General features: G+C 37.9%; 1 protein-coding gene across 1 annotated transcript in view; it reads left to right on the top strand.

The window, feature by feature from the left end:
- CNTNAP2 (contactin associated protein 2) overlaps window positions 1–21,775 on the top strand; it is a 1,035,266-nt gene that overhangs the window by 962,653 nt on the left and 50,838 nt on the right. The window contains exon 21 of the mRNA XM_042044203.1: window positions 7,744–7,837. Within this exon, the coding sequence (XP_041900137.1) occupies window positions 7,744–7,837 (94 nt within the window). The remainder of the gene's footprint in view (window positions 1–7,743; window positions 7,838–21,775) is intronic.

Consider the following 21,775-nt stretch of genomic DNA (forward strand, 5'->3'; position numbering starts at 1 on the left):
AATAAACGGATCTATTTTAGTATACCATCATCCATCTATAGTTTTTGAGACTGAAAACAATTTTTTAACTCTTCTCTGAATACTGTCCCTTTGAGTCATATTTTGAAAACATTTACCCTAGGATTAGAAATGGCAATGATTGTTATGCCATGAAAATGATGTGGAAACACCATCTTTATTTATGTCCTTCATTTTCTGGGAATTATGCTGCCTCAGCCTCCTTTGGGTAGTGCTGTAAATTGTCTAGACACCAGATTAATGTGAAGGCTGGTTTAGCTAACATTTCACTGGTAGGGAATGGGGAAGAACTGTTCATGATTTGAAAGGAGCCAGTCAGAGAGTATTTACAAATTCTGTAGCTGCTGACATGAATAAAACATGTTTTAAGTATCCAGGACTTTAATCACAGGTAAAACATGTAAACCATAGTTAACATCAATGCAACAGTTAACCCTGTGCTTTGTTTCCTAATACCCAGGTAATTCTATTATATTGAAAGAATAATTAACGAATTTCCAAACACGTTTCTTAAAGGAAAAAGAAAATCATTTGTTCTATCAATAACAAAGGCCTTCCTGCTGAAATGAATTATTTAAAATCCCTGGGGATACATCCTTTTCACTATGTATTGCCCTTCTGTAGTGGCAATGTATTACTCAAAACGCTAGTGCCACAGAAAGGCAAACTCAGACCATTTTCTAGAGCAGAGCCATACATTAGATCTGCATGTTTAATGCATTAGCACTTGGTTTACCCATAACTGCTAAGCTCTTTTTTCAATCAGAAGTCACAAGAAAGTGGTTTTTACTCAGGTTTGAAAATACAGGGGGTTTTTGTTGGGTTTTTTTTTTCACAAATAGGTGACAAAGTAGCATAAAAAGTTATCAATAGCTACCAATAAACTTTTGAAAATAAAACAAAGCTTTATTGATATAGTATATCATGACTATTACCCTAAGCAACATCTGGTTTCCAAAACATAAATAATTACAGACCCTGATCTTCCAACTATAAGGATGTTCCAGAGGTTGCAAATGACCAGGTGTTCAATACTCAAAAGTGTCTGTAAACAACAGCGAGAAACAGCAGAACAGAATTTCAATTGTGTGTCCCAGAATCAGAAATGACCAAATAATTCACTGATTATTAATTTTTTACCTGTTCCTTTGTGCTCACAGAATGACCATGAGCTCCAAGCAGTTTTGTTGATTTAAACCTTCACTGAATTTACTCAATTTCTTTATTTTGCAGTGTGACTCACAATATTTCAGTTAAAAAGAGTAATTATGGGTAGACAGGAACCTCATAAATGAACGATTGTACTTCCCTTTTGTGTGTGACAGAGTTGGTTAGTGGCACGTGCCAAGGTAAGCCAGCACACCCCCATTGAATCTCAGCTCAATGAAGGCCAGACAAAATGTTTTCAAAAACCAGAACTCCTTTCACTCTTCAATAAACAAGCGGGTGGAATATCCTCACCCTGAACATCAGGACATGGCATCAGATCTTTCCCTTATTGGCAGATACACAGTGGGAAAAACATGACCCATATACCCCCATCTCAGGCTGATGAAGTATATATCTTTACAAAACTTTTACCCTCTGCATCAGCTGAGATAGTTTCAAATGTAGAGGCCTTTTGGAATAATATTCCTCTTTACTTTCTGTTCTGTAAAACTGCTCCATAGAAGAGGAACTCTTTTACATATCCATCCTTCTCATATCTTTTTAGCAGAGCTTGTGTTGCTGGATTCAGAGTCATGTTTCAGCTGCCTGGTCCCAAACTTTGCCCATGTCTAGGCTATGTATCATGATAAGACCCAGAAGTGAAATGTCTTCCTCACCCTACACCCCTGTTTTCCTTGGAAATAAAGCTAAGGCCATTCAGGTCAGAAGGGAGCATGGTACAGTCTGATATTTCCTGAGTCTGCATATCAGAGCAGAGCGAAGGTCTGCAGAGCGTATCAGCAGGCTTATCCGCCTCACAAATGTGTTACTTACATTGGCTTATGCTGAAACTATTTCCTTCTTCTATAATGCATTTTCAGTGATGAGTGTGTGTCTTCCTTGGCCTGTGTGATTTCTAGTTTGATACAATTTTATTGGAATTAAAGAAACAAGGAAAAAAAAAAATCATTAAGTAATTCCAGAGTCCAAGACAAAGCTAAAAACGTCAAAACCTATCATGAAATAGGTGGTTTCCATTATATGGAAGTACACATTGGACAAATTAATGTCCTGTGAAAGTCATCTTTAGGTACCTGAGGTAGATCTCTTTAATTTTAATGACTTGGCATTATATGACTTTCTATTGCTTCTGTTAACATATATTGTAATTCATCTACTAAAGAGAGCAATAAAAAGTCAACAGATGTGAAAGAAGCATCAGAGAATTGTTTCAATTGAAGGCAGCCAAACTAAATAGTGTCCCTTTCCTTATCAGTGGTTCTGTTACATTTTGAGCTATGTTCCTACATTTCCTTTTAAATTTTATCCAAATTTTTGTTGTTTTTTAGAGGGAGGCAAATTATCCCTGTCATTATTTAGCAGAGCAACAGCAGCTTTCAGACATATATACAAGCTTTCTGCACATAAAGGATTCAAGTTTTAAACCAGGAAAAAAAAAAGAACCTTTATATTTGGGGTTTTTTTTCTGCAATGTATCTATGTTTTTCTGTCTGTATCACATGTTAATCACATATTTAATATATATCCCTCCATAAAAGAGACTTAATCATAAAATACTGTAGTTGACCTTTATTTTAAAAAAAAAAATGCTAAAGGCTAAATCAGTGCATTAAACCAGCAAAACAGATTTTTAGGAGTGGTTCCTAAAATAATATTTACTATACCTCTATAGAAATTTCGTCTGCAGAGCTCAAAGCACAATGCAAACCTTTAGCTTGCCTTACACCACATTGGTGAAGTGTGTACCTCCTCCTGTGTTCCAGATGAGCAGTGAGGCTGCAGGTCTGTGACAGTCTAAGGCAGTAAAAAATGCTGGGTTTATGGTCCTGACTGTTTCTCTGGATCCACTACTCATTTACAGTCCATGGCTTGTCCCTGCTCTGGCTCTGATCTCATCTCACTAACCTGGGTCAAGGACCTGACCCGTCAGAAACACATCAGCGGAGCACTAGTGCCACACTAAGGAAGGAGCTGAATTGCAGCGAGAGTGGCCATGATCGGCCTAAGGAATTACACAATTATCTCTCCAGTCTGCTCCTTTCCTCTTGTACTAGGAAAAAAAAAAAAAAATAAATAAAATCACAGTATTAAAAATATTGTTTTAAGTTTTTTCCTAACCTTTAGCAGGTGAATAATCATCTTTATTTCACCAATAAAAAGAATGGCATAATACCTCCCATTTGATTTTCATAGTCATCTTCCTGCTTTCTCATACACTGCTATCATACTCATTAGGAGCTCCATCTAAACACCTGCATACCACCTTGTTATTTTCTTAGGGCCTCATGCCTAGTCTGTGCTAACTTTGTAGGCATTTTTGAGCAGGAACCTTTTTTGTTATGTATTATTATAGAACTTAGCACAAAAAGCCCTTGTTCAGGACTAGAAAAGTTTGTAACAAAAGTGATAAATCATCATAATAATGCAGAAGAGAAATACTATATTGATCATGATGATAACACCCCCTTCTTTACCCTGCTATTGCTGAAGTCAATAGCAGAGATGTATTGACGTCAGATGGTGTGAGATTAAACCTTACAGCATTATTATTCCATCTGATTTGGACAATTTTTTAAAATAAAATATCTCCAGCATAAAGAAAAACCTTAACTTCACAGCAGTGCACAGGCTGGGTTGACAATGATTCAGATATAAATATATCCGCAGGGTGAATATAAGGTATGTGTTTGTGTTTACGCCTTTTTTTTTACCAAGACTACTAAGGTGATGCAGACATTATGTTTGCCCTTAGACTGATATCTCTGTTAGTCTCAGAACTCCCATCAAGATTAGTTTTATTATCTAAGTGAACAGTAATTTAAAAGAAAGAGCATTTTATTGAACTTCTGCTTAAATCCAAACAACTTCAGAAAAAGGCAGTCTGCCTTGACGTGATGTGACTTCAGAACTGAAACTGCAAGTTCCTCAGAAACTGCCACCTATTTTCATCTGTGTAACACTCAAAGCCACACTGTATGTTTGTATGAAGCTCAAATTAAATTATTCAGTTTTTAAAGAAAAGTAGCTGTAATGAAAAATCTAAAATACAATTTTAAAACTAATTTAATACAAAATCATTACATCGACGTCTGTGTATGCAGGGGTTCTATTTAATTTTCATTAAATAATGTAATAACTTTTTTCAAATATCATTTGACACTACTAATTCCTTTTTTATTATGTGTCTTCTATTAAATTGAGAGGCTAGTATCTCATGCAAAGACTGCAGGCTGCTCCGTTCCAGCTGCTTACACTGGAGCCCCCACTGGATGGCAGTCACATACAACTTTGGAAAGAATTCAGCGTGCTGCTTTAACTCACAGACCTGTAAAGAAACCCTAGGTTGAGTGTCTCTAAAACAAACAAACAAAAAAAAGTTTCTTTTATTAGGTAATCCTAGTTTAGTACAAAGACATGCAATAAAAGCAAGTGGACAGAAATCTCCCTATTCCCTCACCCACTGTTCCCTAGACCCACTGTCTTGTGGTGCATCATTTCATTCCAGGCGCCAGGATTAGAGAAGGGCGTCACTCAAAGCTCTGGAAAGCAATGCAGGTGTCCCCTGACAAGAGACCCCAGGGCTGACAGTGGAGCAGGAGCTGGGTCTATACCCGATCAGGAATGTTTGCTCCAGAAAATTGGTATCCACAGCTTTTAAGTAGAGATTTATTTTAACTAGGAATCAGAACAACCCAAGACTTCAGACAGCCATTAAGACAATCCATAGCTGAACCCATTGGGATATCTTCCCTTGACTTCAGTGGGATATGAAAAATATATGTGAGCAGATAGGTTCAGGTTTTTATTCAGTACAAGACGTCTGTTTAAATGAGCAAACCTCAGCAGTAAAGTGTCTGTTCCTGTTAGAGCCTGCAATGTAACACATCATTAGCCTCATTATTGCAACCCCTTTTGCCTCTGTATCAGGACAGAATGCTCTGCTATGCTGAAGTCCCAAGGGAAGGTGAGGTCATTGGAAGGACTTTTGAGGGGTTTTTTTTAAATCTGGCCAAGGTTACTGCTAACTAACCTGTTCCAAGATGGGGAAAGAGAGGGCCTTTCCACATCCTGAGCACTACCTGAAGACAAAGGGAGTCTTTTCACAATGCAGCTGGCAGGATTTGATATTCTGTAATTGTGCATGCAAATGTTCACAGTGGTTCATGTTTTAAATTGACTTTTCATTTTGATGTATGTCCTGCAGACACAACCAGTGTACCCAGGTAAAGGCAGTATGTACATTAGGCAGGGATGGGTTTTTTATTACTTGTTACTAATTATTTGTTACTCTGACAGTGGACACATGGCTACTGCTTTAGGACATCCACCATAAGTCGATAAGTTAAATCATAGATTGATAATTATTTTAATTCATTCATATTTTATCTGATTAATGATGCTCTATCAACACCACTGCTCAGATTCCAGATCACAACAAAAAGAAATATTTCAGAATTGCTCCAGATTGATTCTGAAAAAGAAAGAACCCATATGTTGATGATACTGACAGAGACCAATGCATGTAGTATTATGCCAGATTATTTTATCAGAGTTTCTTCAGCATATTTAAAGTCATATTAATAAAAGGAAAACCTAGAAGATGAATCCTGAGTATGTATTGGAAACAATTCCACTGCAGGCAAAAAAGTTACATGAGGTTAACCTCTTGACATATGAGAGAATGGAGAACCAGTGTTTTGTGGATTAGTCTTCACCAATCTTTACCTGATACACCTCTCTAAAGTCTACACCTTTCATTTAATAACACAAGGGTAAATACCATGAGAGATCTGAGCCATTTCTATTTGTCTCCTGAAATAAGAATTTTTTTTCCACCTGATATGCCTGCAGTTCCCATTGAAAATGGGTCTGGCACTTGCCATGTTGGATGTCGGAACATTTCCCTTCCATCAGGAAAACCAATAGTAAGCACTTAAGTCTGTACTTAGTAGGGCCTGAGGTGGTTGAGGTTGCAATCTGTTTTGTATTTCAACCCTTTTTATTGACTACACCCTTTCAAAAATAACTCTTTTGAATTTGAATTTATATAACTCTCATTTCAGGTAAAATGTGTATTTCTGCTCTTTATTAAAAATCTAAGAAAAACTGTTCAAGATACTCTGAACAAACTGAAGCCCCTTATTTTCTGAGTAAGAAGATGGAACTATGTTTTTCCATGTATTTATCTCAAAATAATCGGTGTGAATACTAGTTATGACAAATTAAGAATCATTTCTGAATATTAAGACTTGCTAGATCTTTTTTGCAAACTGCAGAGACTGTTTTTCCTGTCTACTACATATATACACTTTTCTTCTTGGGGTTTTATGGGGAATTATGAGAAAGACAGGACTCCTCCAAATTATAGTTTTTGAGATGGTTGCCTCTGCAGATTCATGACACCAGTAGGCTTTACCTGAGCTCACAGTATTCCAGGGTATCAGGGGATTCAGCCCTTCAGTTCTATGCTACCTGCCATTCATTTACTTTTAACCACTGAACTGAGCATTTGCAGTATCATTAAAACAAAGTAATGCACAATAACATTTTGAAATTAGAAACATGGCAAAAAGATATGTGAAAATATTGCATGCCCTGTAGAGTTGCCATTTTTTGAGAATTACTTCTGCAGTCTATTGTACCCTCTAAAGTCTTAAATCACATATATTAGTTTCTATCCTGTTTTGTGCCAAGGCAAGGCCAGAATAAAGTAAACTATTACTGTTCTGTCCTCTTTAAGCCTGTGTAATAAACATGCAAGGCTGAGAAAATAAATAACAACAGTAGAGATAAAAATTCATCCCAGTTACCTTTATGAAATGTGAACATCAAAACTCTATTGAGCTATATTAAACTCTGTTAACAGCACTATTACTAAGCACAGGCAATTCATTTTATTACTCTCTTTCTTCACATTTTTCTGTTAAATAGCTAAAAACCAGGGGGAAATATGCTAATGTAACATGGTTGCTGTGTCATATGAGGGACAATATGCATTTCCTGTAGATTAAACTATTTAGCTAAGTTGACTACTATTGAATTTATTTAGGTTTCAATGGGCATCATCACAATAAAATTGAACAACATTCTCAACAAGAAAGCAATAAGCATGTAGTGCAAAAAAAGAATGCCTTATTAATTTATGACTTTTCTGAGAGAAGAAAAATGCCCAACACCTGAGCTATGTAAATCTAGCTTTAGCAGTAACATAGGTCCCAAATGGAAATCTATTTCTATGGAAAGAATAAGTTGTTTTATTATTGATGCTGTTGCTATATTTAGCAATCGAAGCACATAGGCAAAAACTGATGTGATTCTTCAGCAATCAGAACAAAAATATATTCAGTATAGGTATTCTCCAGGCCTGGGGAACTGTGGATATGGCAGATATGGAAGGAAGGGGGTTTACTGTTGTTTTCCCTTTATGAAAATGAAAGTCAAGTGTATTAGACGTTATAAGTGATGGCATAAACTCCATGAAGTAGACCTGGTTGATCAGAACTGTAAGAAGCAGATCAGTTCAAAATACTCATCATTTCTTTTCTCTTTCTCCAGCTTGATCACTATCCTCCAACAAGTTACAGCCTGCCAGCCACATCTGACATTCAGTTCAATTCCCCAAAGGCACTATTCCTAGGAAAAGTTATAGGTAAGACTTCACTTTATACCTGGAACAATGATATGTGTGTAGCAGGATGCTTGCTGGACACGTCATTCTTGTTCAGAAAGTGGTGATACTGGAGTTATACTTAAAGGAGGCCTTATGTTCACCTGTTCACAGAGACTGATGAGCACACAAATAAGTAATTGTCTGCCATGCATGGGGAAAAAAAAGATAAGGGCAAAGAGACCCTTGTAACATTGTCTTTGTGAGGTTTCATTATGCTCTCAGTGTCAGATGGAGGCAATAAAAGGAAATTACTGAGACCACTGCTTCTATCAGGAGATATTGAAGTTATTTTGAATATTATCATTCACTGTGAAGTTATTGTGTGCCTTGTATAATGTCTTTATCCATGCAGACAGCCTTCTTATCCCTGTGCATCCTCTTGTGTCATAACTGTCCCTCATCACTCTGGCAAACCATCACTCTCTCACAGGAACGCCCACTAGCAAGGTCCTTTGGAGTCTGTAACACCTGAAGCAACACTCCTCTGGACAATTTCTATCCTTTTTATGGATCTCACGGTTATTTCCAGTGCAGCAGTTTCCTGGCCAGCTCCCCAGAGGAATTCAAGGGGCAATACAGATGCCTTGGCCTCACTTTTAGACCATCCTATAGAGCATTGCTTAATTTTTCTGCTACTGACTTCTTACATGAATTTCCAAGGTTACTCACTTTAAGAATCAATTCTTCCCAACGTTTGCAGTTTTAAAGGAGGGCTTTTTCTCCTTTTCAGAGATAAAGGGGAATTAATATTATTTCCTCTAAATGCTTTGTGCAGAGATATGCTTTGCTTGAACTCAGTGAAGAGATTAATCTAGAAAATTGCAAACTTTTCTTTGTTAAGTGGCTAAGGCGTTAATCTGTGATCCCTTTGCACTGTTTTTTGAAGTGAAAAAGAAATTGATCACATGGCTAATGGGATTTTTTTGTAGATACACTTTTCTATTTGTTTCGGTTTTAAAATTTAACATGTAGAACTTCTGTGAAATAGGAAATGAAAAGTCTTAAAATTACTGGCTATCAGGAGAGTCATGAACTATTTTCTGGAACTTTCCAAGTCACTTCTGTTGATGGTACAAAAGATGATGCAGTCTGATTTTGGTCAGTCTCTGGAAACTGGGTGCACTCCCATCTCACCTCACTTAATTTAGGCATCTAGACCAGAGCTGGTGCTCTGACTCAATTTTTCTAACAGCATGGGATTATATTAGCCCTTTTGGGAATATGATTCTTTTGCTTCTTCCTTTCTGTTTGTTATTGTCTTTCAAAATAGGACATTTTATTAAGCAGAAGAACATATCATTACTAAAGAAACCAACAAGAAAACAAAACAAAACAAAACTTGTATTCTTTTTTATTCTTTCTACCAGAGAAAAATTGAACTTCACTGTGAAGAGATGGATTTCCCAGTGTAAAATTGTTGTATAACTGACCATGTCTGTTGATGAGCTTTACTGTGCTCATGTTGAACTGGAGTCTCATGGAGTAACCTCATGTTTACTGGAGTCATGTTGAATGAGGGAAGAGCTCAGTTAACAGGGTTACCCAAGCGCAGCAGTTTGAAGGGCAAAGTAGACATAGAATTCAGTATCTTTAAAGCCTCTAGCTATCACTTCATACTGACTAGGCATATTTTAGTGGTCGAGAGGGATTAGAACCAACAGAAGATGTGGATACATAGATCAAGTTGCAATTTGTGCCCATATGCAATTACATTCTCCAAATGGCCAATATGGGAGTAGCCTCCCATTTCACTGCTACTCTGGCATCACTTGCATTCAGTTTCTGTTGTTCCCATACAATGCAATTCTTATTTGTCAGCAAAAATGAATGCAAGGCCCTATTTTTAAAGACTGATGGGTTTTTGAAGAGCACTCGGAACAATCTTACTAGGAAACTGGTCTTCTGTCTGTCTTATTTCCATTTTTATTAGTGTTATTTGCATAGGAGCAGCCGCTCCTGCCACAGCTGTGCTTGCTGTGATAGGGAGTTCATCTGCTCCCCATCGGAAATGATCCCTTGTACAACACCTACCACAATACAACACCTCTCTCTGCTCTAGGTCTTACAAAAATATGGTTGATTAATAAAATGTTGCTTCATAACTGCTCATAATATTTTCTGTAAAGTAGGAGGATCACATCAGACACCACAACAAAAATGTTTGAGTTGCAATCAGGGAGAACTTTTCTTCTTTAAGTTGAGATGCTTTCTGTTTCCTTGAAATACTTTTTAAAAAACGCCTTTGTTCATTGGCTTGAAAAACACTGAAATAAAATAATTTTAGCCTTTTGGAAAACTGGAGGTAAAGGCGTTTAGTATATAATTCTTACCCAGGAAAAATGGATTATGATTTGAGGTATGAAATAAAGCTAAAAGAGACAGCAAATGAAAAATCCTCTTTTACATTAATGTCTAGTAACAAAAATAGTAGCTCTAGAGAAATGCAGGATTTTACAAAAATTATAGGAAAGTATTGTTAATGTTTCAAGGAAGTTCTTTAATCTGGTATTTACATATATTTAGGCTTTGAGGGCTTGCACACAAGGCAAAATGGAGAACCTGGCTATCTGGATTATAAGATATGAAGAGAAAAATCCAAAAGTTTGACAATGTGACCGCCATCTACTATTTTCATGTAGGCTGCAACTTGAAGCTCATTACTGAGGTAGAGCAGAGGTTTGATTTTTCCATTAAGTGTAGTGAGTTTGGATGCAATACTCAGCTTTGTCTTCATGTCCTTTTTAGAGACCTACACCTGTACTGTCTTGGTCTGTACTTTATAACTAAAAGTGGTGCATTTCCTTGGCATTTAATATGTATTTATAAGGAATTAGCTAGACATAATTACACATGATTTTGTAAAAGTGTCATTCTGGTGAACAGAAATAATTTGAGAGTTTCTTAACAGGATATATGAGTGAGCACAGAAACACCAAGATCAGACAAGAGTTGCTTTTGAGAAAGTGGCAGGGAAGTAAAGGGAATATGCTTCTTGCCTTCATCTCCACCAACCACTCCAAGTTAAATTGTATCTTTTCAGAAATACTTAAATATCCACTTGGAAACAATTGACATAATATGAGTCATCATCACACGGATTATAATTTTCAGAATTGACAGCTGTCCCTGGAGCTCACCTCTGTGGGCTCTGTTTTTGTCTCCACCTCAAGCTAGTGTTCTTCAGGGACTTCTAGTAAAAGTAGCCAAAGGGGAGACACCTTTCAGGTCTGCCTTCCTTCTTACAAAAGCAGCTGCCATCACTCTACAGCTAAAGAGAGGCCCTAGAAATCAACCCCAAGGGCCTGGATTCTTTTCACAAAAGTCAGTTTCCTTGAGAAGAAGTGGTAGAAGGTCAATTTCTAGATGTGGTGGAGTTTTCCTGACATTAATGTAAAGACTTTTTTATTGTTCCCTGATTGGAGTTTCTGTTTCTTTACTGGTGTTTATGGTGAAAATTAAAATTGGTGAGGAGACATTTCTCTGGATTCATTGTGACATTCACCACCTCGAACTGATGGGAGGTAAGACCAACTCTAACTACTAGCCAAGTAGTTAGTTTCAAGTGTGCAAAGGAGAGAACACAGAAAAACTTCACAAAAAGGAGAAGATAAATGACATTGCTTCACGGCTTAGGTAGGTATAGAAAGAAGAATTGTTTTTTTGTTGTATGGCTTCTCTCTACAAATAGATACTGAATAATAGGAGGCAAAAGTTCAAAATGCTTTGAATTTCCAGCAGTGACTAATGGCAATTATTCCAGGAAGTAATCATTCTTTATTCCTAGATAAGATACTTTCTTTTCTATAGAAAAAGCCTGGCAATTTGGTGCTTCAACACTTGTAGCTGAAAACCATCGATGATCTCCCATGTAATTCATCCTACCAAAACCAACACACACTTTCAAAATCAGCTTCAGTGTCCATGCTTCCACACAACTGCAGAGTTTTATCACTTAGAGGGTTTGTTTCATGCCAAGGAATGAACACTTTATCTCTTTGAGAACACTTACCATCATTGAAAAGGGGGTTTTGATAGCCTTGATTTAAAAATTCTGCAAAGGATATAGGCATAGTTCTAATTGGTGCTCAGTTTGGGTATGCTGTTAGACATTGACATCACCTGATAGGAAGTTAATGCTAATATATATATATAAAACACCAGTTTAGAATTAGATCTCTATACTGTCAGGCACTTTTTGTCAGCTTTTAAATTTGCATCTTAGAAGATAGTGCAGAGCTGTAAATAGATCATGAATAATTTAAAAGTATTCTTCTGCTACACATCTTTGACATGTATCTACTATTACTTCATGATCATAATGAGGTTAACACTTCATTATATATGTTAGTAGTTTGGCATTCAGAGCTCCACAGCTTGAGCTCTGCTGCTCTCCTTCATTTTGCAGTGCAGAGAGACAATCTGAGTGCAGCGTAGCTCAGCCTACTTTCACTGATAATGAGAAAAAAACCAGCTAGTATGCAGTCAATTCATCCACCAACTTACTTCAAGGTAACTTCCTGCTGCTTCATTTCTGGGCACCAGCATTAACATTCAGTATTGTAATCTCAGTGAGAATGCATATTGTCATATTGGGAGCCCTCCTGCTACAGCAGGTAGAAGTTGAATATTAAAGATGTGCTTTCCCCTGCAAGAGTTATGTATGAATTGTCATACAAAAATATAACATCTGGACAATTCTCCTTCCCCTATTCCTCCTGTATAATGCTATCAGCCTGGTTGAAACACCTCTGGGATTTATTATTGTCTGTCTCTCTGATCTCAGATCTGTCTGTCCATACTCACTCTTTGAAGTGTTTCTGGTAAAGGCAGAAATGTTCCACAGCTCTTCTAGTCAAAACCTGATGGAAATAAAAGTAATTTTTCTTTTCTTCCAGATCTCTGATTTTGATCCGTCTGGTTTTTCTCTGAGAAATCCTACCTACAAGCCATATTCAGAAAGGAATATTTCCCATCTACAGGTCTCCCATCCAAGGGACATGATAAACACTTAGAATTGCCAGTTTGACCCAAATAACTTCTGAGTCAGAAATTAGGGTAGCCCAAGTGAATTTTGTCTTTTATTTGAGAACTAAAATGAAGAAGAGAAGCCAAAAATATTCATTGATGCCTCTCAGCATCCATGCAACATCTTCTTCCCATTTTTCAGAATATTGCAGGATTCATCTGCTGCAACTCCAGAGAGGCAGATGGTCAACCCCAGGCAAACTGGATTAAATTAGGTGCTTAGGTAATCTCAGTTGTCATGAGTATAGCCAGCTTTGCTCTTCCAAAAATCAGCTGGAGCCATTTCCCCCCATAAACTTTTCACTCTTACCCTTCAGGTGATTCTTCACCTCTCAGCCCCTCTCATACTTTGTAATGGCAGCTGCCTTTTCATTTCCTCTTGCACTATTCTCTGTGAAGAGACTTCACTGATTCCCAGTCTTCAAATCTTTCATGGGCATTCAACAGCTCCAGAAGGTCACCCTTTATTCTCATGGTCTTCTAGCATGCAAACCAGCCTCTAACAGGATGCAGTACTCCCCTAAATTCTAAAGTTATTTCACTTGTGCTTTAACATGTCTCAGAAAATTGTTTCATATAAATCAGTCGACAGAATCTTGCTGAGAAAATTATCCCATTGTTTTACAGTTCTTTCCAAAGTATTAATCTACTGGCTCTGAAAAAAAAAAAAAAAGGAAAGGAAAGGAAAAGAAAAGAAAAGAAAAGAAAAGGAGATTGTAAGGCAATTTAATTTGGTTAGTGCCATCTTGAACAGAGTATTTGCACAAGTCTTATCTGACATTCAAAACACTGATAACACTATTTAAAAGCAAGGGAATAAAATGAAAACTTAAACTCTAGTAATTAGACTGACCTTTTCCTAACTCCTGTATTTTGTTAAGGTGGCATATCTTGGTTATACAACTTTTCCCTACCACAGGAAGACAGGAATTATATTGCCTGTACTGTGTAGTATCTAATACTAATTTATTTCAGACACAACTACGTTCAAGTGCCAAAGAAACATGACATCAATAAAATGTGCTGTTGGCCCCATGAAATTCTAATGGCATAGATAGCGAAACTGAAGAACTCAGAGCACCTTCAAGGCTTTTAAATCACTTAAAAAAAAAAAAAAGTGTTACACAGTCTGAAAAAGTCAGAGGTATTCCTGAAGCTGAAAGTACAGTATCTTATAATTTTTCTCCAAGTATATTCAAAGGAAAAATCAAAAATTAGAATAGAACTGCCCTAAGATAACAGACAGAATTGACAAAAAAATTGTCTTTAATAAGCCAAGGCACAGGTCTTAAAAGTTTACATTACTTTACCTGGCTTGTGCAACTTCTACCCATAGTTCCAGATATAAAACATTCCCAAAAAATGTGAATATGCCCTAATGTTTTGATAAGAAATAGCTATAGAAATAGTGTTCTGGCTAGATTATTTTGGCTAAGGGTGCAGATTATTTCCATGCCATTTCTTGTAAAGACAGATAAAGAAATTACATCTTATTCAAAACTCACTCATTGTTTGAAAATTTAAAAGAAGCTCAGGTTTTATTTGACACTTGTTTCACTTAGGGAAAAATCATAGCAAAACAACACATAGACTGACCAAAATATTGCAGAGGTTGTCGGATGGAAAGGGAAGTGACTGAGGCCCCGTATTTTAGAGGCTCATTGGGATCAAGTCAAACGTCTCCCTCAAGAGCTGTACTAGTTTTCACTCCCATCATTGATAATTTGAAGGTGCCTGTGTCCTCTTCTGATCTGCAGTGGCCTCTTATGCCAGAAGCACCAGAGGTTTCCTAGAATCTCTTTCCTAGGAGAAAGTTTGCTCAGGTTGCTGGAGAACCTGGGAAGAACAAGGGATGTGGGAGTTTCTGGAGTATGAATTAGATAGGAATTTCATGGCATGTGCTCCTGTGCCTGAAAGAACAAACCCCCAAAAGGAGTGTAGGACCAGGGATCCTGGAGAAGTGCTGCACTAATGCACCTTTGTGTGTCGGGGCTCAGAGCTGCCTTAGGCCTGGACAGCTTTCATTCTCTCCGAGAAGCCTGGGCCTGTCCATGCGGTTTTAAGCTCTCCAGCTTTTTAGGATGAAATTTATCTCTGTTCAAAGGCTCAACACAATCTTCACACTACTAAACTCCACTTACGTAGACTGTATATAGAATGTAAAGTAAGTTTATGTTGTGCTGCTGCTCTTTGTAGAAGAAAAAAACCACCTGTTCTGCATGAGTATATCCAAGAAATAGTAAAATAAACATGTTCCTCAAACAATATTAAGCAATGAATAAATGTGAAGATAAGATAATCTTTCTTTAGGACCTTTATATAGAACTATAAATTCGTAGACTAAATTATTCATGGTGAATAATTTGCTTAACTCCCACTATCACAAAAAGAAAGAGAAGTATATAAAGACACTTCAACATTTTCCTGTTAAGCCAGACCTTTGACTGTAGGCTACTTTGCATTTCTTTTAAAAGAAATTATCTCATTGTTTAAATTACAGAACCAAAACCTGTCTGATGTCTATTTTCAAGTGTTTCTGCTCAGCAAATTTTAAAGCTGTATATATACACTCTCTAAATAAGCCCTTTCTGATAGGTACAGTAATGCTTTCTACATCTGCATATTTCAGGGTACAGTTAAAACACTATTAATTGTCATGGAGAAGGAACTCACTCAGAAGATTGGGGGATTCCCAATGGCTTCAGCTATGCCCATGCTGTAAATAACAACAGGCATTGTGGTTGTATCAGTGACATTGTTTTAAAACTTGTCAAGCCAATAGAGCTGACACCACTCAGCAGAGACTGATTATTTGAAATGATTCTGTCATTTCCTTTGCTGGGCTTTTTTCCTTTTTTTTTATTTTGGGGGGGAGGGGTCTTAAATTAGGGTACCTTATTTGAATGTTTTGCCGAAATTTCAAGAGAATAATGTCATATGGTACTAGGATAGGATAGGATAGGATAGTGTAGTACAGTATTAGGAATAGCATTCAGTTTAAATAGCTTCCTGAATTAGATTCAAAGGTTTTCTACAGCACAGTCAACATCACTAATGGCTCCTTGTGCTGCAGCTTGGTTGTTTATTCTGATACTAAATCTGACATAATAGTAGCAGTGTTATGCCACTGACCATGACAGTCACTGATTCTTAGATTTATATGCCATAATAAAACTGTATTTAATCTGCAGTACAGTGACTAGTTCATAAACTGCTCCTTTAAATATAACAGGAATAAACTCACATGTTTACAACTTTCTCTTAGAGAAGCCTGTTTCCTCTCCCATAAATGTAGACCACTACCTAGAAATCTCTCCTTTATGACTATATGAACTCACAAATCTACCTCAATGGCTCTCAGCTACCTTAACACCAGAGTTGTACCCCACTTCCAACTGAAGAAGTTGAGTAAGGTTACAGTCAGTCTCCCACCAAAAGGTAACATTTTTTTTTGTTCAGTCTGATAGCAAGATAATATATACTGCCACTGTTTTTGTTTCTACTTTCTGTCCTCTTCAGACTGTGTTCTGAATTTTCTTTTTCTTTTTTTGGAGAGAGATTGTCATCTGTCTCATTGTTACATGAAATGCTTATTGATCAAAAAATTGCCTCCTGATCCTTCTTATCAGTTGCAGAATCCAAACTGGGTGAAAGTTGCACCATCATATATACAGTTATTTCAAAAATGTCCAGGGAGAGAAATGAATTTATCATCAAGTGTCAGAAAAATTGAATTGTTTAAAATACTCCAGCTACTCCAGCTACTCCAAAATAAATACTCCAGAAAAAAAAAAAAAAAAAAAAAGCTTTGTTTTTAGAACAATTTGAAAATAATTTTTTGAGTTGTGGGTGATGAGACATCGAATAATTTGAAAAGAATTTTTTGAGTTGTGGTTGATGAGACATCTCAGAAATACTGATATTGAGAGACATCTTCAAAGCAAAATACTATTACAATTGCTAATGTAAATCATCAATCTGTCATATCTTTCTCAGCCAAATTTGATTTAGTTTCAGTTTAGCACCTTGAAAATATGTACTTTCTTCACTCAGTAAATGCTCACTTAACATAAAATTAGCATATTTGTCAGTCTCCCTGGAGCAATGGCAACCTCTTGGTTTCCTGCTTCTGTACGTGGGATTGTGGGATCATGGGAATCACATGGGATTCTTTGCAAGACAGTCAATAACTTGACTAATGAAATTAGGAATGGTCTACTATTTCTGTATTACTTTGACCAGGACTTAAAGACTTTCTTTGCATTTTTCATAGGTAACATCTTAAGTTTTCCACTAATTTAAATGTAGACAAAAATATGCATTTAATAAGATAGTTGCCAAATTTGACTTCCTGGCATCACAGGATGAGAGTTAGAGGTTATGAAGGACATGCAAAGGCTAATGAGCTCTCTGTAACCCACCCTCTATATATGAAAAGAGCATATGGAGGAAAACCAACATATGGAGAAAAGGGCATATGGAGAAAAAACAGCAGTGTATCAGTGGCTAAAACTGATCTGACTCTAAAAGTGCAGAAGTTGGTGATTGCAAAAGCTACAGGAGGGAGGGAGTGACACGAACTTCAAATACAGCTTCTCAAAGCATTTTACATTCCCTCAGGCAAACCTAAGCATTATTTTGCTCAGAGCAAAGGACTGGACGTGGTTATATCAGGGGGCACACGACCCTGCTGAGTTTCTAGGTCAGCATGAGAAGGCAGGACATTTAAGTGGTGTTGTAACATCATGTCAGCTGAAAATATTTTTTTACACTGCCATACTTTCCGGTACTTCCTTTACCTTGAGAAAAGAGCCTATGTAGCAGCTCTCCACTAAGTGCCTGCAAGCTTGCAGGAATCCACAGATTTCTCTCCATTAATGCATAGAGCATATCTTAATTGCTTAAGTCTGTTATCTTGACTTTGTAATAGTGTCCCCTCCAGGGATGAAGGAATGCTTGTATAGCAGCTCAGTTTGCATTGCATCTGGTTCCTGGGTGGTGTTTGTGGTGTGCCACATCCTTTCTGCTGAGGGATGCACTGAAACCAGAGCATTAAATTTATGAAGGAGTTTGTTTTTTTCTGGAATTAGAATAATGGGCTACACCCTGTCCTCATACAGGAAAGTAAATGAATGGGAAATACTAGAGTTGTTTTGCATTTTCACTTTATTCTGAGAGGATCAGAGAGAGAGTGGGGAACAGGGAGGAAGAGTGGGACATGATGAGCTTGACAAACTCCCATTTTGTGTTCAGACCTGGATCTGCCCTCCTTCTAGTTTCCCTCATCACGAATTATCCAGTAAGATATTCATCACAGCATTCAGACACTATCCTGTATTCCCAGTGTGATTGCTTTACCAACAGTGCTGCACATCCAGCTCTTTCTGCACTGGTTTTGTGGCTTTTCAGTGGTGTGCATGGCACTTACACACCAAATTAATTTCTATTACTTCCCAGCTGGTCATTTCCAGTTCTTCCTTAAGACTTACCTATGGCTGTTATTTTTTTTTAAGAAATTTACTTTGTACATAATTGTTAAAGTAATGTATTCAGTCCAATTAAAAGCCATGTTAAACACAAGAAAAATCATAATATAGGGCAGACAGGTACACAAGTTCCCCTGCATTTCTCTCCCAGTTCCCAGCCTGCCTGCCTTTGAGCTTCCCCACAGCCCCATGTGAGGGCAGCAGGCTTAGGACACCTCTTATTACTAAAAGTTGTGCATTTCAGTAATATTTCAATTGCTTCAGCTGTCTCCAAAATAAAAGAAATTTGGGGAGCTCTCCTCACACACACACTTGCTGCAGGCTTCTTGGCTAGCCAGTATCTCCCTTCTCCTCCCACCCTCATCCTCTGACTCCATTTACTGCTCTGCCTAGTTCCCTCACATCTAAATGTGGCTGCAGCTCACATCTAAATTTTGCAGCAGGCAGCTTTTATTTCAGCAACACTCAGGTCAGGCTGCATCCTGTTGCTGCAGATGGATTGAGAATGCTGTCTCTGTTGCTCTGGACCCAGCTCCTTCTCTCCTCTGCTTACTGACATTTCAGTGGCCCTCAGGCTCCCAGCCACCAGGAGCCCAGGCACCCAAAGCTGAGATGTGGTCTGTAAAGCATGGCAGGGCTCTGCAGGTCAGCTTTCTCCAGGCTCTTAGCATGACCAGATTGCATACACTTCCTCCTTTCTTCCAGAACTCAAATGGTAATCATCAAACATGTCTATGTTTTGGGGAAAAAAAAAAAAAGTAGGAATTTATATTAACTGGTTAGACAATTTTCTTTCTGTGAGACTTAAGCAGCAGCGGTGCCATCTGAATATCAGGTTCTTGTAGCAAATTTGGGTAAATGCCTCTGGATGGGGGAGAAAATAACGAAGAGCCGAAGGGACTAAGGAGTGGCATGGAAGAGGCTATGAGGAACACAGACATAGGGAACGAAACGGTGGTGACAAATCAACAGGGTCCATAAGCTAGAAAGATGGCTGATGCCAGACGCTTGTGGATCAAATAGGGTCGTCCTGCTTCTGTGGTGCCAGGTTGGAGGAACGGACGGTTTGGGAAATGGCACTTGATCAGCTGTCCTTGGGAGGTACCAGTTTTTTCTTGTTCCTTTGTGTTTTTCTTACTGCCTGACCACAAGTCAAAGAAATGAGCAAATATATCTTTACCTCACCCATCTGCTTCTTCTTAATTATTGTGGATTGGCATCCATTCCCTAACAAAGTCAGATCTCCTGTCAAAATGCGCAACAACTGTCCCAGCTGAGCGTGTGGCAGTTTGGCTTCAGCTTGTGCTACTTTCACAGATCTTAAACAGAGGGCATCAAGTTTTGGGCTGGCTCATTTCCATCCTCTTGGACCTCCAGTCACAGTAATTCAGTGTCACAGACAAAATTAGCAGCACATTGCTCTCCCTCTCCATAGGCAAGGACAAGCTGATGAACAGGATCGTGTGATCAGTGCTACCCTTGCTGTGACCTTTTCAGTTTGAGCAGCTGACAGAAGGCCCCTCTCTGACCAGCAACCTCACTGCTCTGCTATTTAACTGATTTACAAACACATCCGCCAACCTCTTATGGCAAACACACCAACTAGCCACAGATTTTCTAAGGCAAAATGACAGGGTTCTCTACATCTTAAACTCCTGCAATCTCAATCTAGCGTTCACCTTTATTATCTAAATTGCTGCCTGAATCAAACTCCTCCTATTAGTAACAAACTGAAGACAAGGAGAAAAGAAATTTTAAAAATACTCATTTCAATCTTTTCCAGTTTTCAGATGGACTCATCCACAGAAATCCCAAGTACTTTTCTAAAGGATACTGGGGATTTCTTATGCCATTACTCAGCTCCTCTGGCAGAGCTTGGTGCTGAGCATGCTTAAATAGAGTCCACAGGTAGAGTTTCTGCAGATGCATACCTACTAGCTTGGCAGCTGCTAAAAGACACAAATTGCTTTTACAGGTCACCTCTCACATTCCTTTTTCCAGCTCTTCTTCTGACTCATATCCACTCAGCAGCCCAGCAGATAGTCTGTGAAAGTTGCTTGTCATTCAGAAATCCTGGACAACTCACCACTGTGCCTATGAAATTAAACTCGGCTTTGCACATGCCATGAACTGGAACATGCTGTGGCTACATGCACAGATGCACAGCTAAATGTTATGCCCAGCAAATTCAGCATATCCAGAATATTTCAGCCTCACTGTGCATCTGTTAATGTGTCAGACTAAGTGTTCTCTGTGCATTTCAATGCTGTCAGACGTGCGACTGTCACAAAGCTCACTATTAGATTGAAACTACCAGCAGCAATATTTAAAGTGTTTCTTTTCACCAGTTTCAGAAGAGGGATGAAAAAGAGAAGTGCAGATTTTTCGGGGAAAACAATCATTAGTGGTTTTGCTCTTGCCTCAGCTTACACCAAACTGCTTCAATCAGTAATAGAGTATTAAGAACTGGAGGAAGCCTATCATATTTTAGAGGATTCAGTACTTCAGTTCAACATAGAGATCGTGATGAACAACACTAAGGTTTCCTAGCACAGAAACTCTCACACATGCCTGTGTTCTTGGAGTACCTGAGGCTTCTCAAATAAGTCAATTTTTCCAGATTTCTGTGAAGAACTCCTCTGGTCTGAGACAGGTGTCTTGACAACAACTGTTTTATCACCCCACCGCAGTCTACCAATCCACATCACCCAGGGGCATGAAACAACCACGATGCTTAAGGTTTCAAAGAAAAGTATTTGTCAAAAAAAACCCACCAGAAAAAAAGTAGAGGGGAACTGGTAGATGCAACAATAGAATAAAGGATATAACTGATGATAATATCTGGAATAAAACAGGGATGAAGGAAACACCTGAAATAAGAATAAAGGAGATACAGAAAAACAGTGGTGAAAAAGGAGGGTGGGGAGAAAACACTGAATGGAAAACTATAATAGATAGGTGGTGACCTGTATCACATAATCAGCATCAAATACTTGAACAGAAAGCCCCTGAGACCGAGGATGCCAAACATTTAGTGAAACATCATAAGCTTTACTCCAGATAAGCCATCAAATTCTACTTAAAATCTCTACTTAAGCTGATTCAGCAAAAATCTCTGCACATTCTATGGAGAGCTTATGTGATTCCTTAGGTCTTGGATTTTTTTCTTCGAATATTAACTCTCTGGTGTTCTTCTCTTAGTCATACTGCAAATGATTTAGCACCTGAAAACAGCAAGGATTTCATTTCTCTGCCCTAATAATTTAATATGTGTATTTTGCGACTAAAACTTACATTAATCTTAAAGTTTTAAAGAGTCTTAATCATTAATCTTAAAGGGGCTGGGGTTTATATGGTTATTTTTATACTTTTTTATATCAATATATAAGCTAGAAATAATTTCAAG

Source organism: Corvus kubaryi, unplaced genomic scaffold (assembly GCF_017639235.1).
Source record: "Corvus kubaryi isolate FWS band 111438036 unplaced genomic scaffold, C.kubaryi_AGA036_p1.0 37398, whole genome shotgun sequence".
In the NCBI taxonomy this organism is placed as follows: Eukaryota; Metazoa; Chordata; class Aves; order Passeriformes; family Corvidae; genus Corvus; species Corvus kubaryi.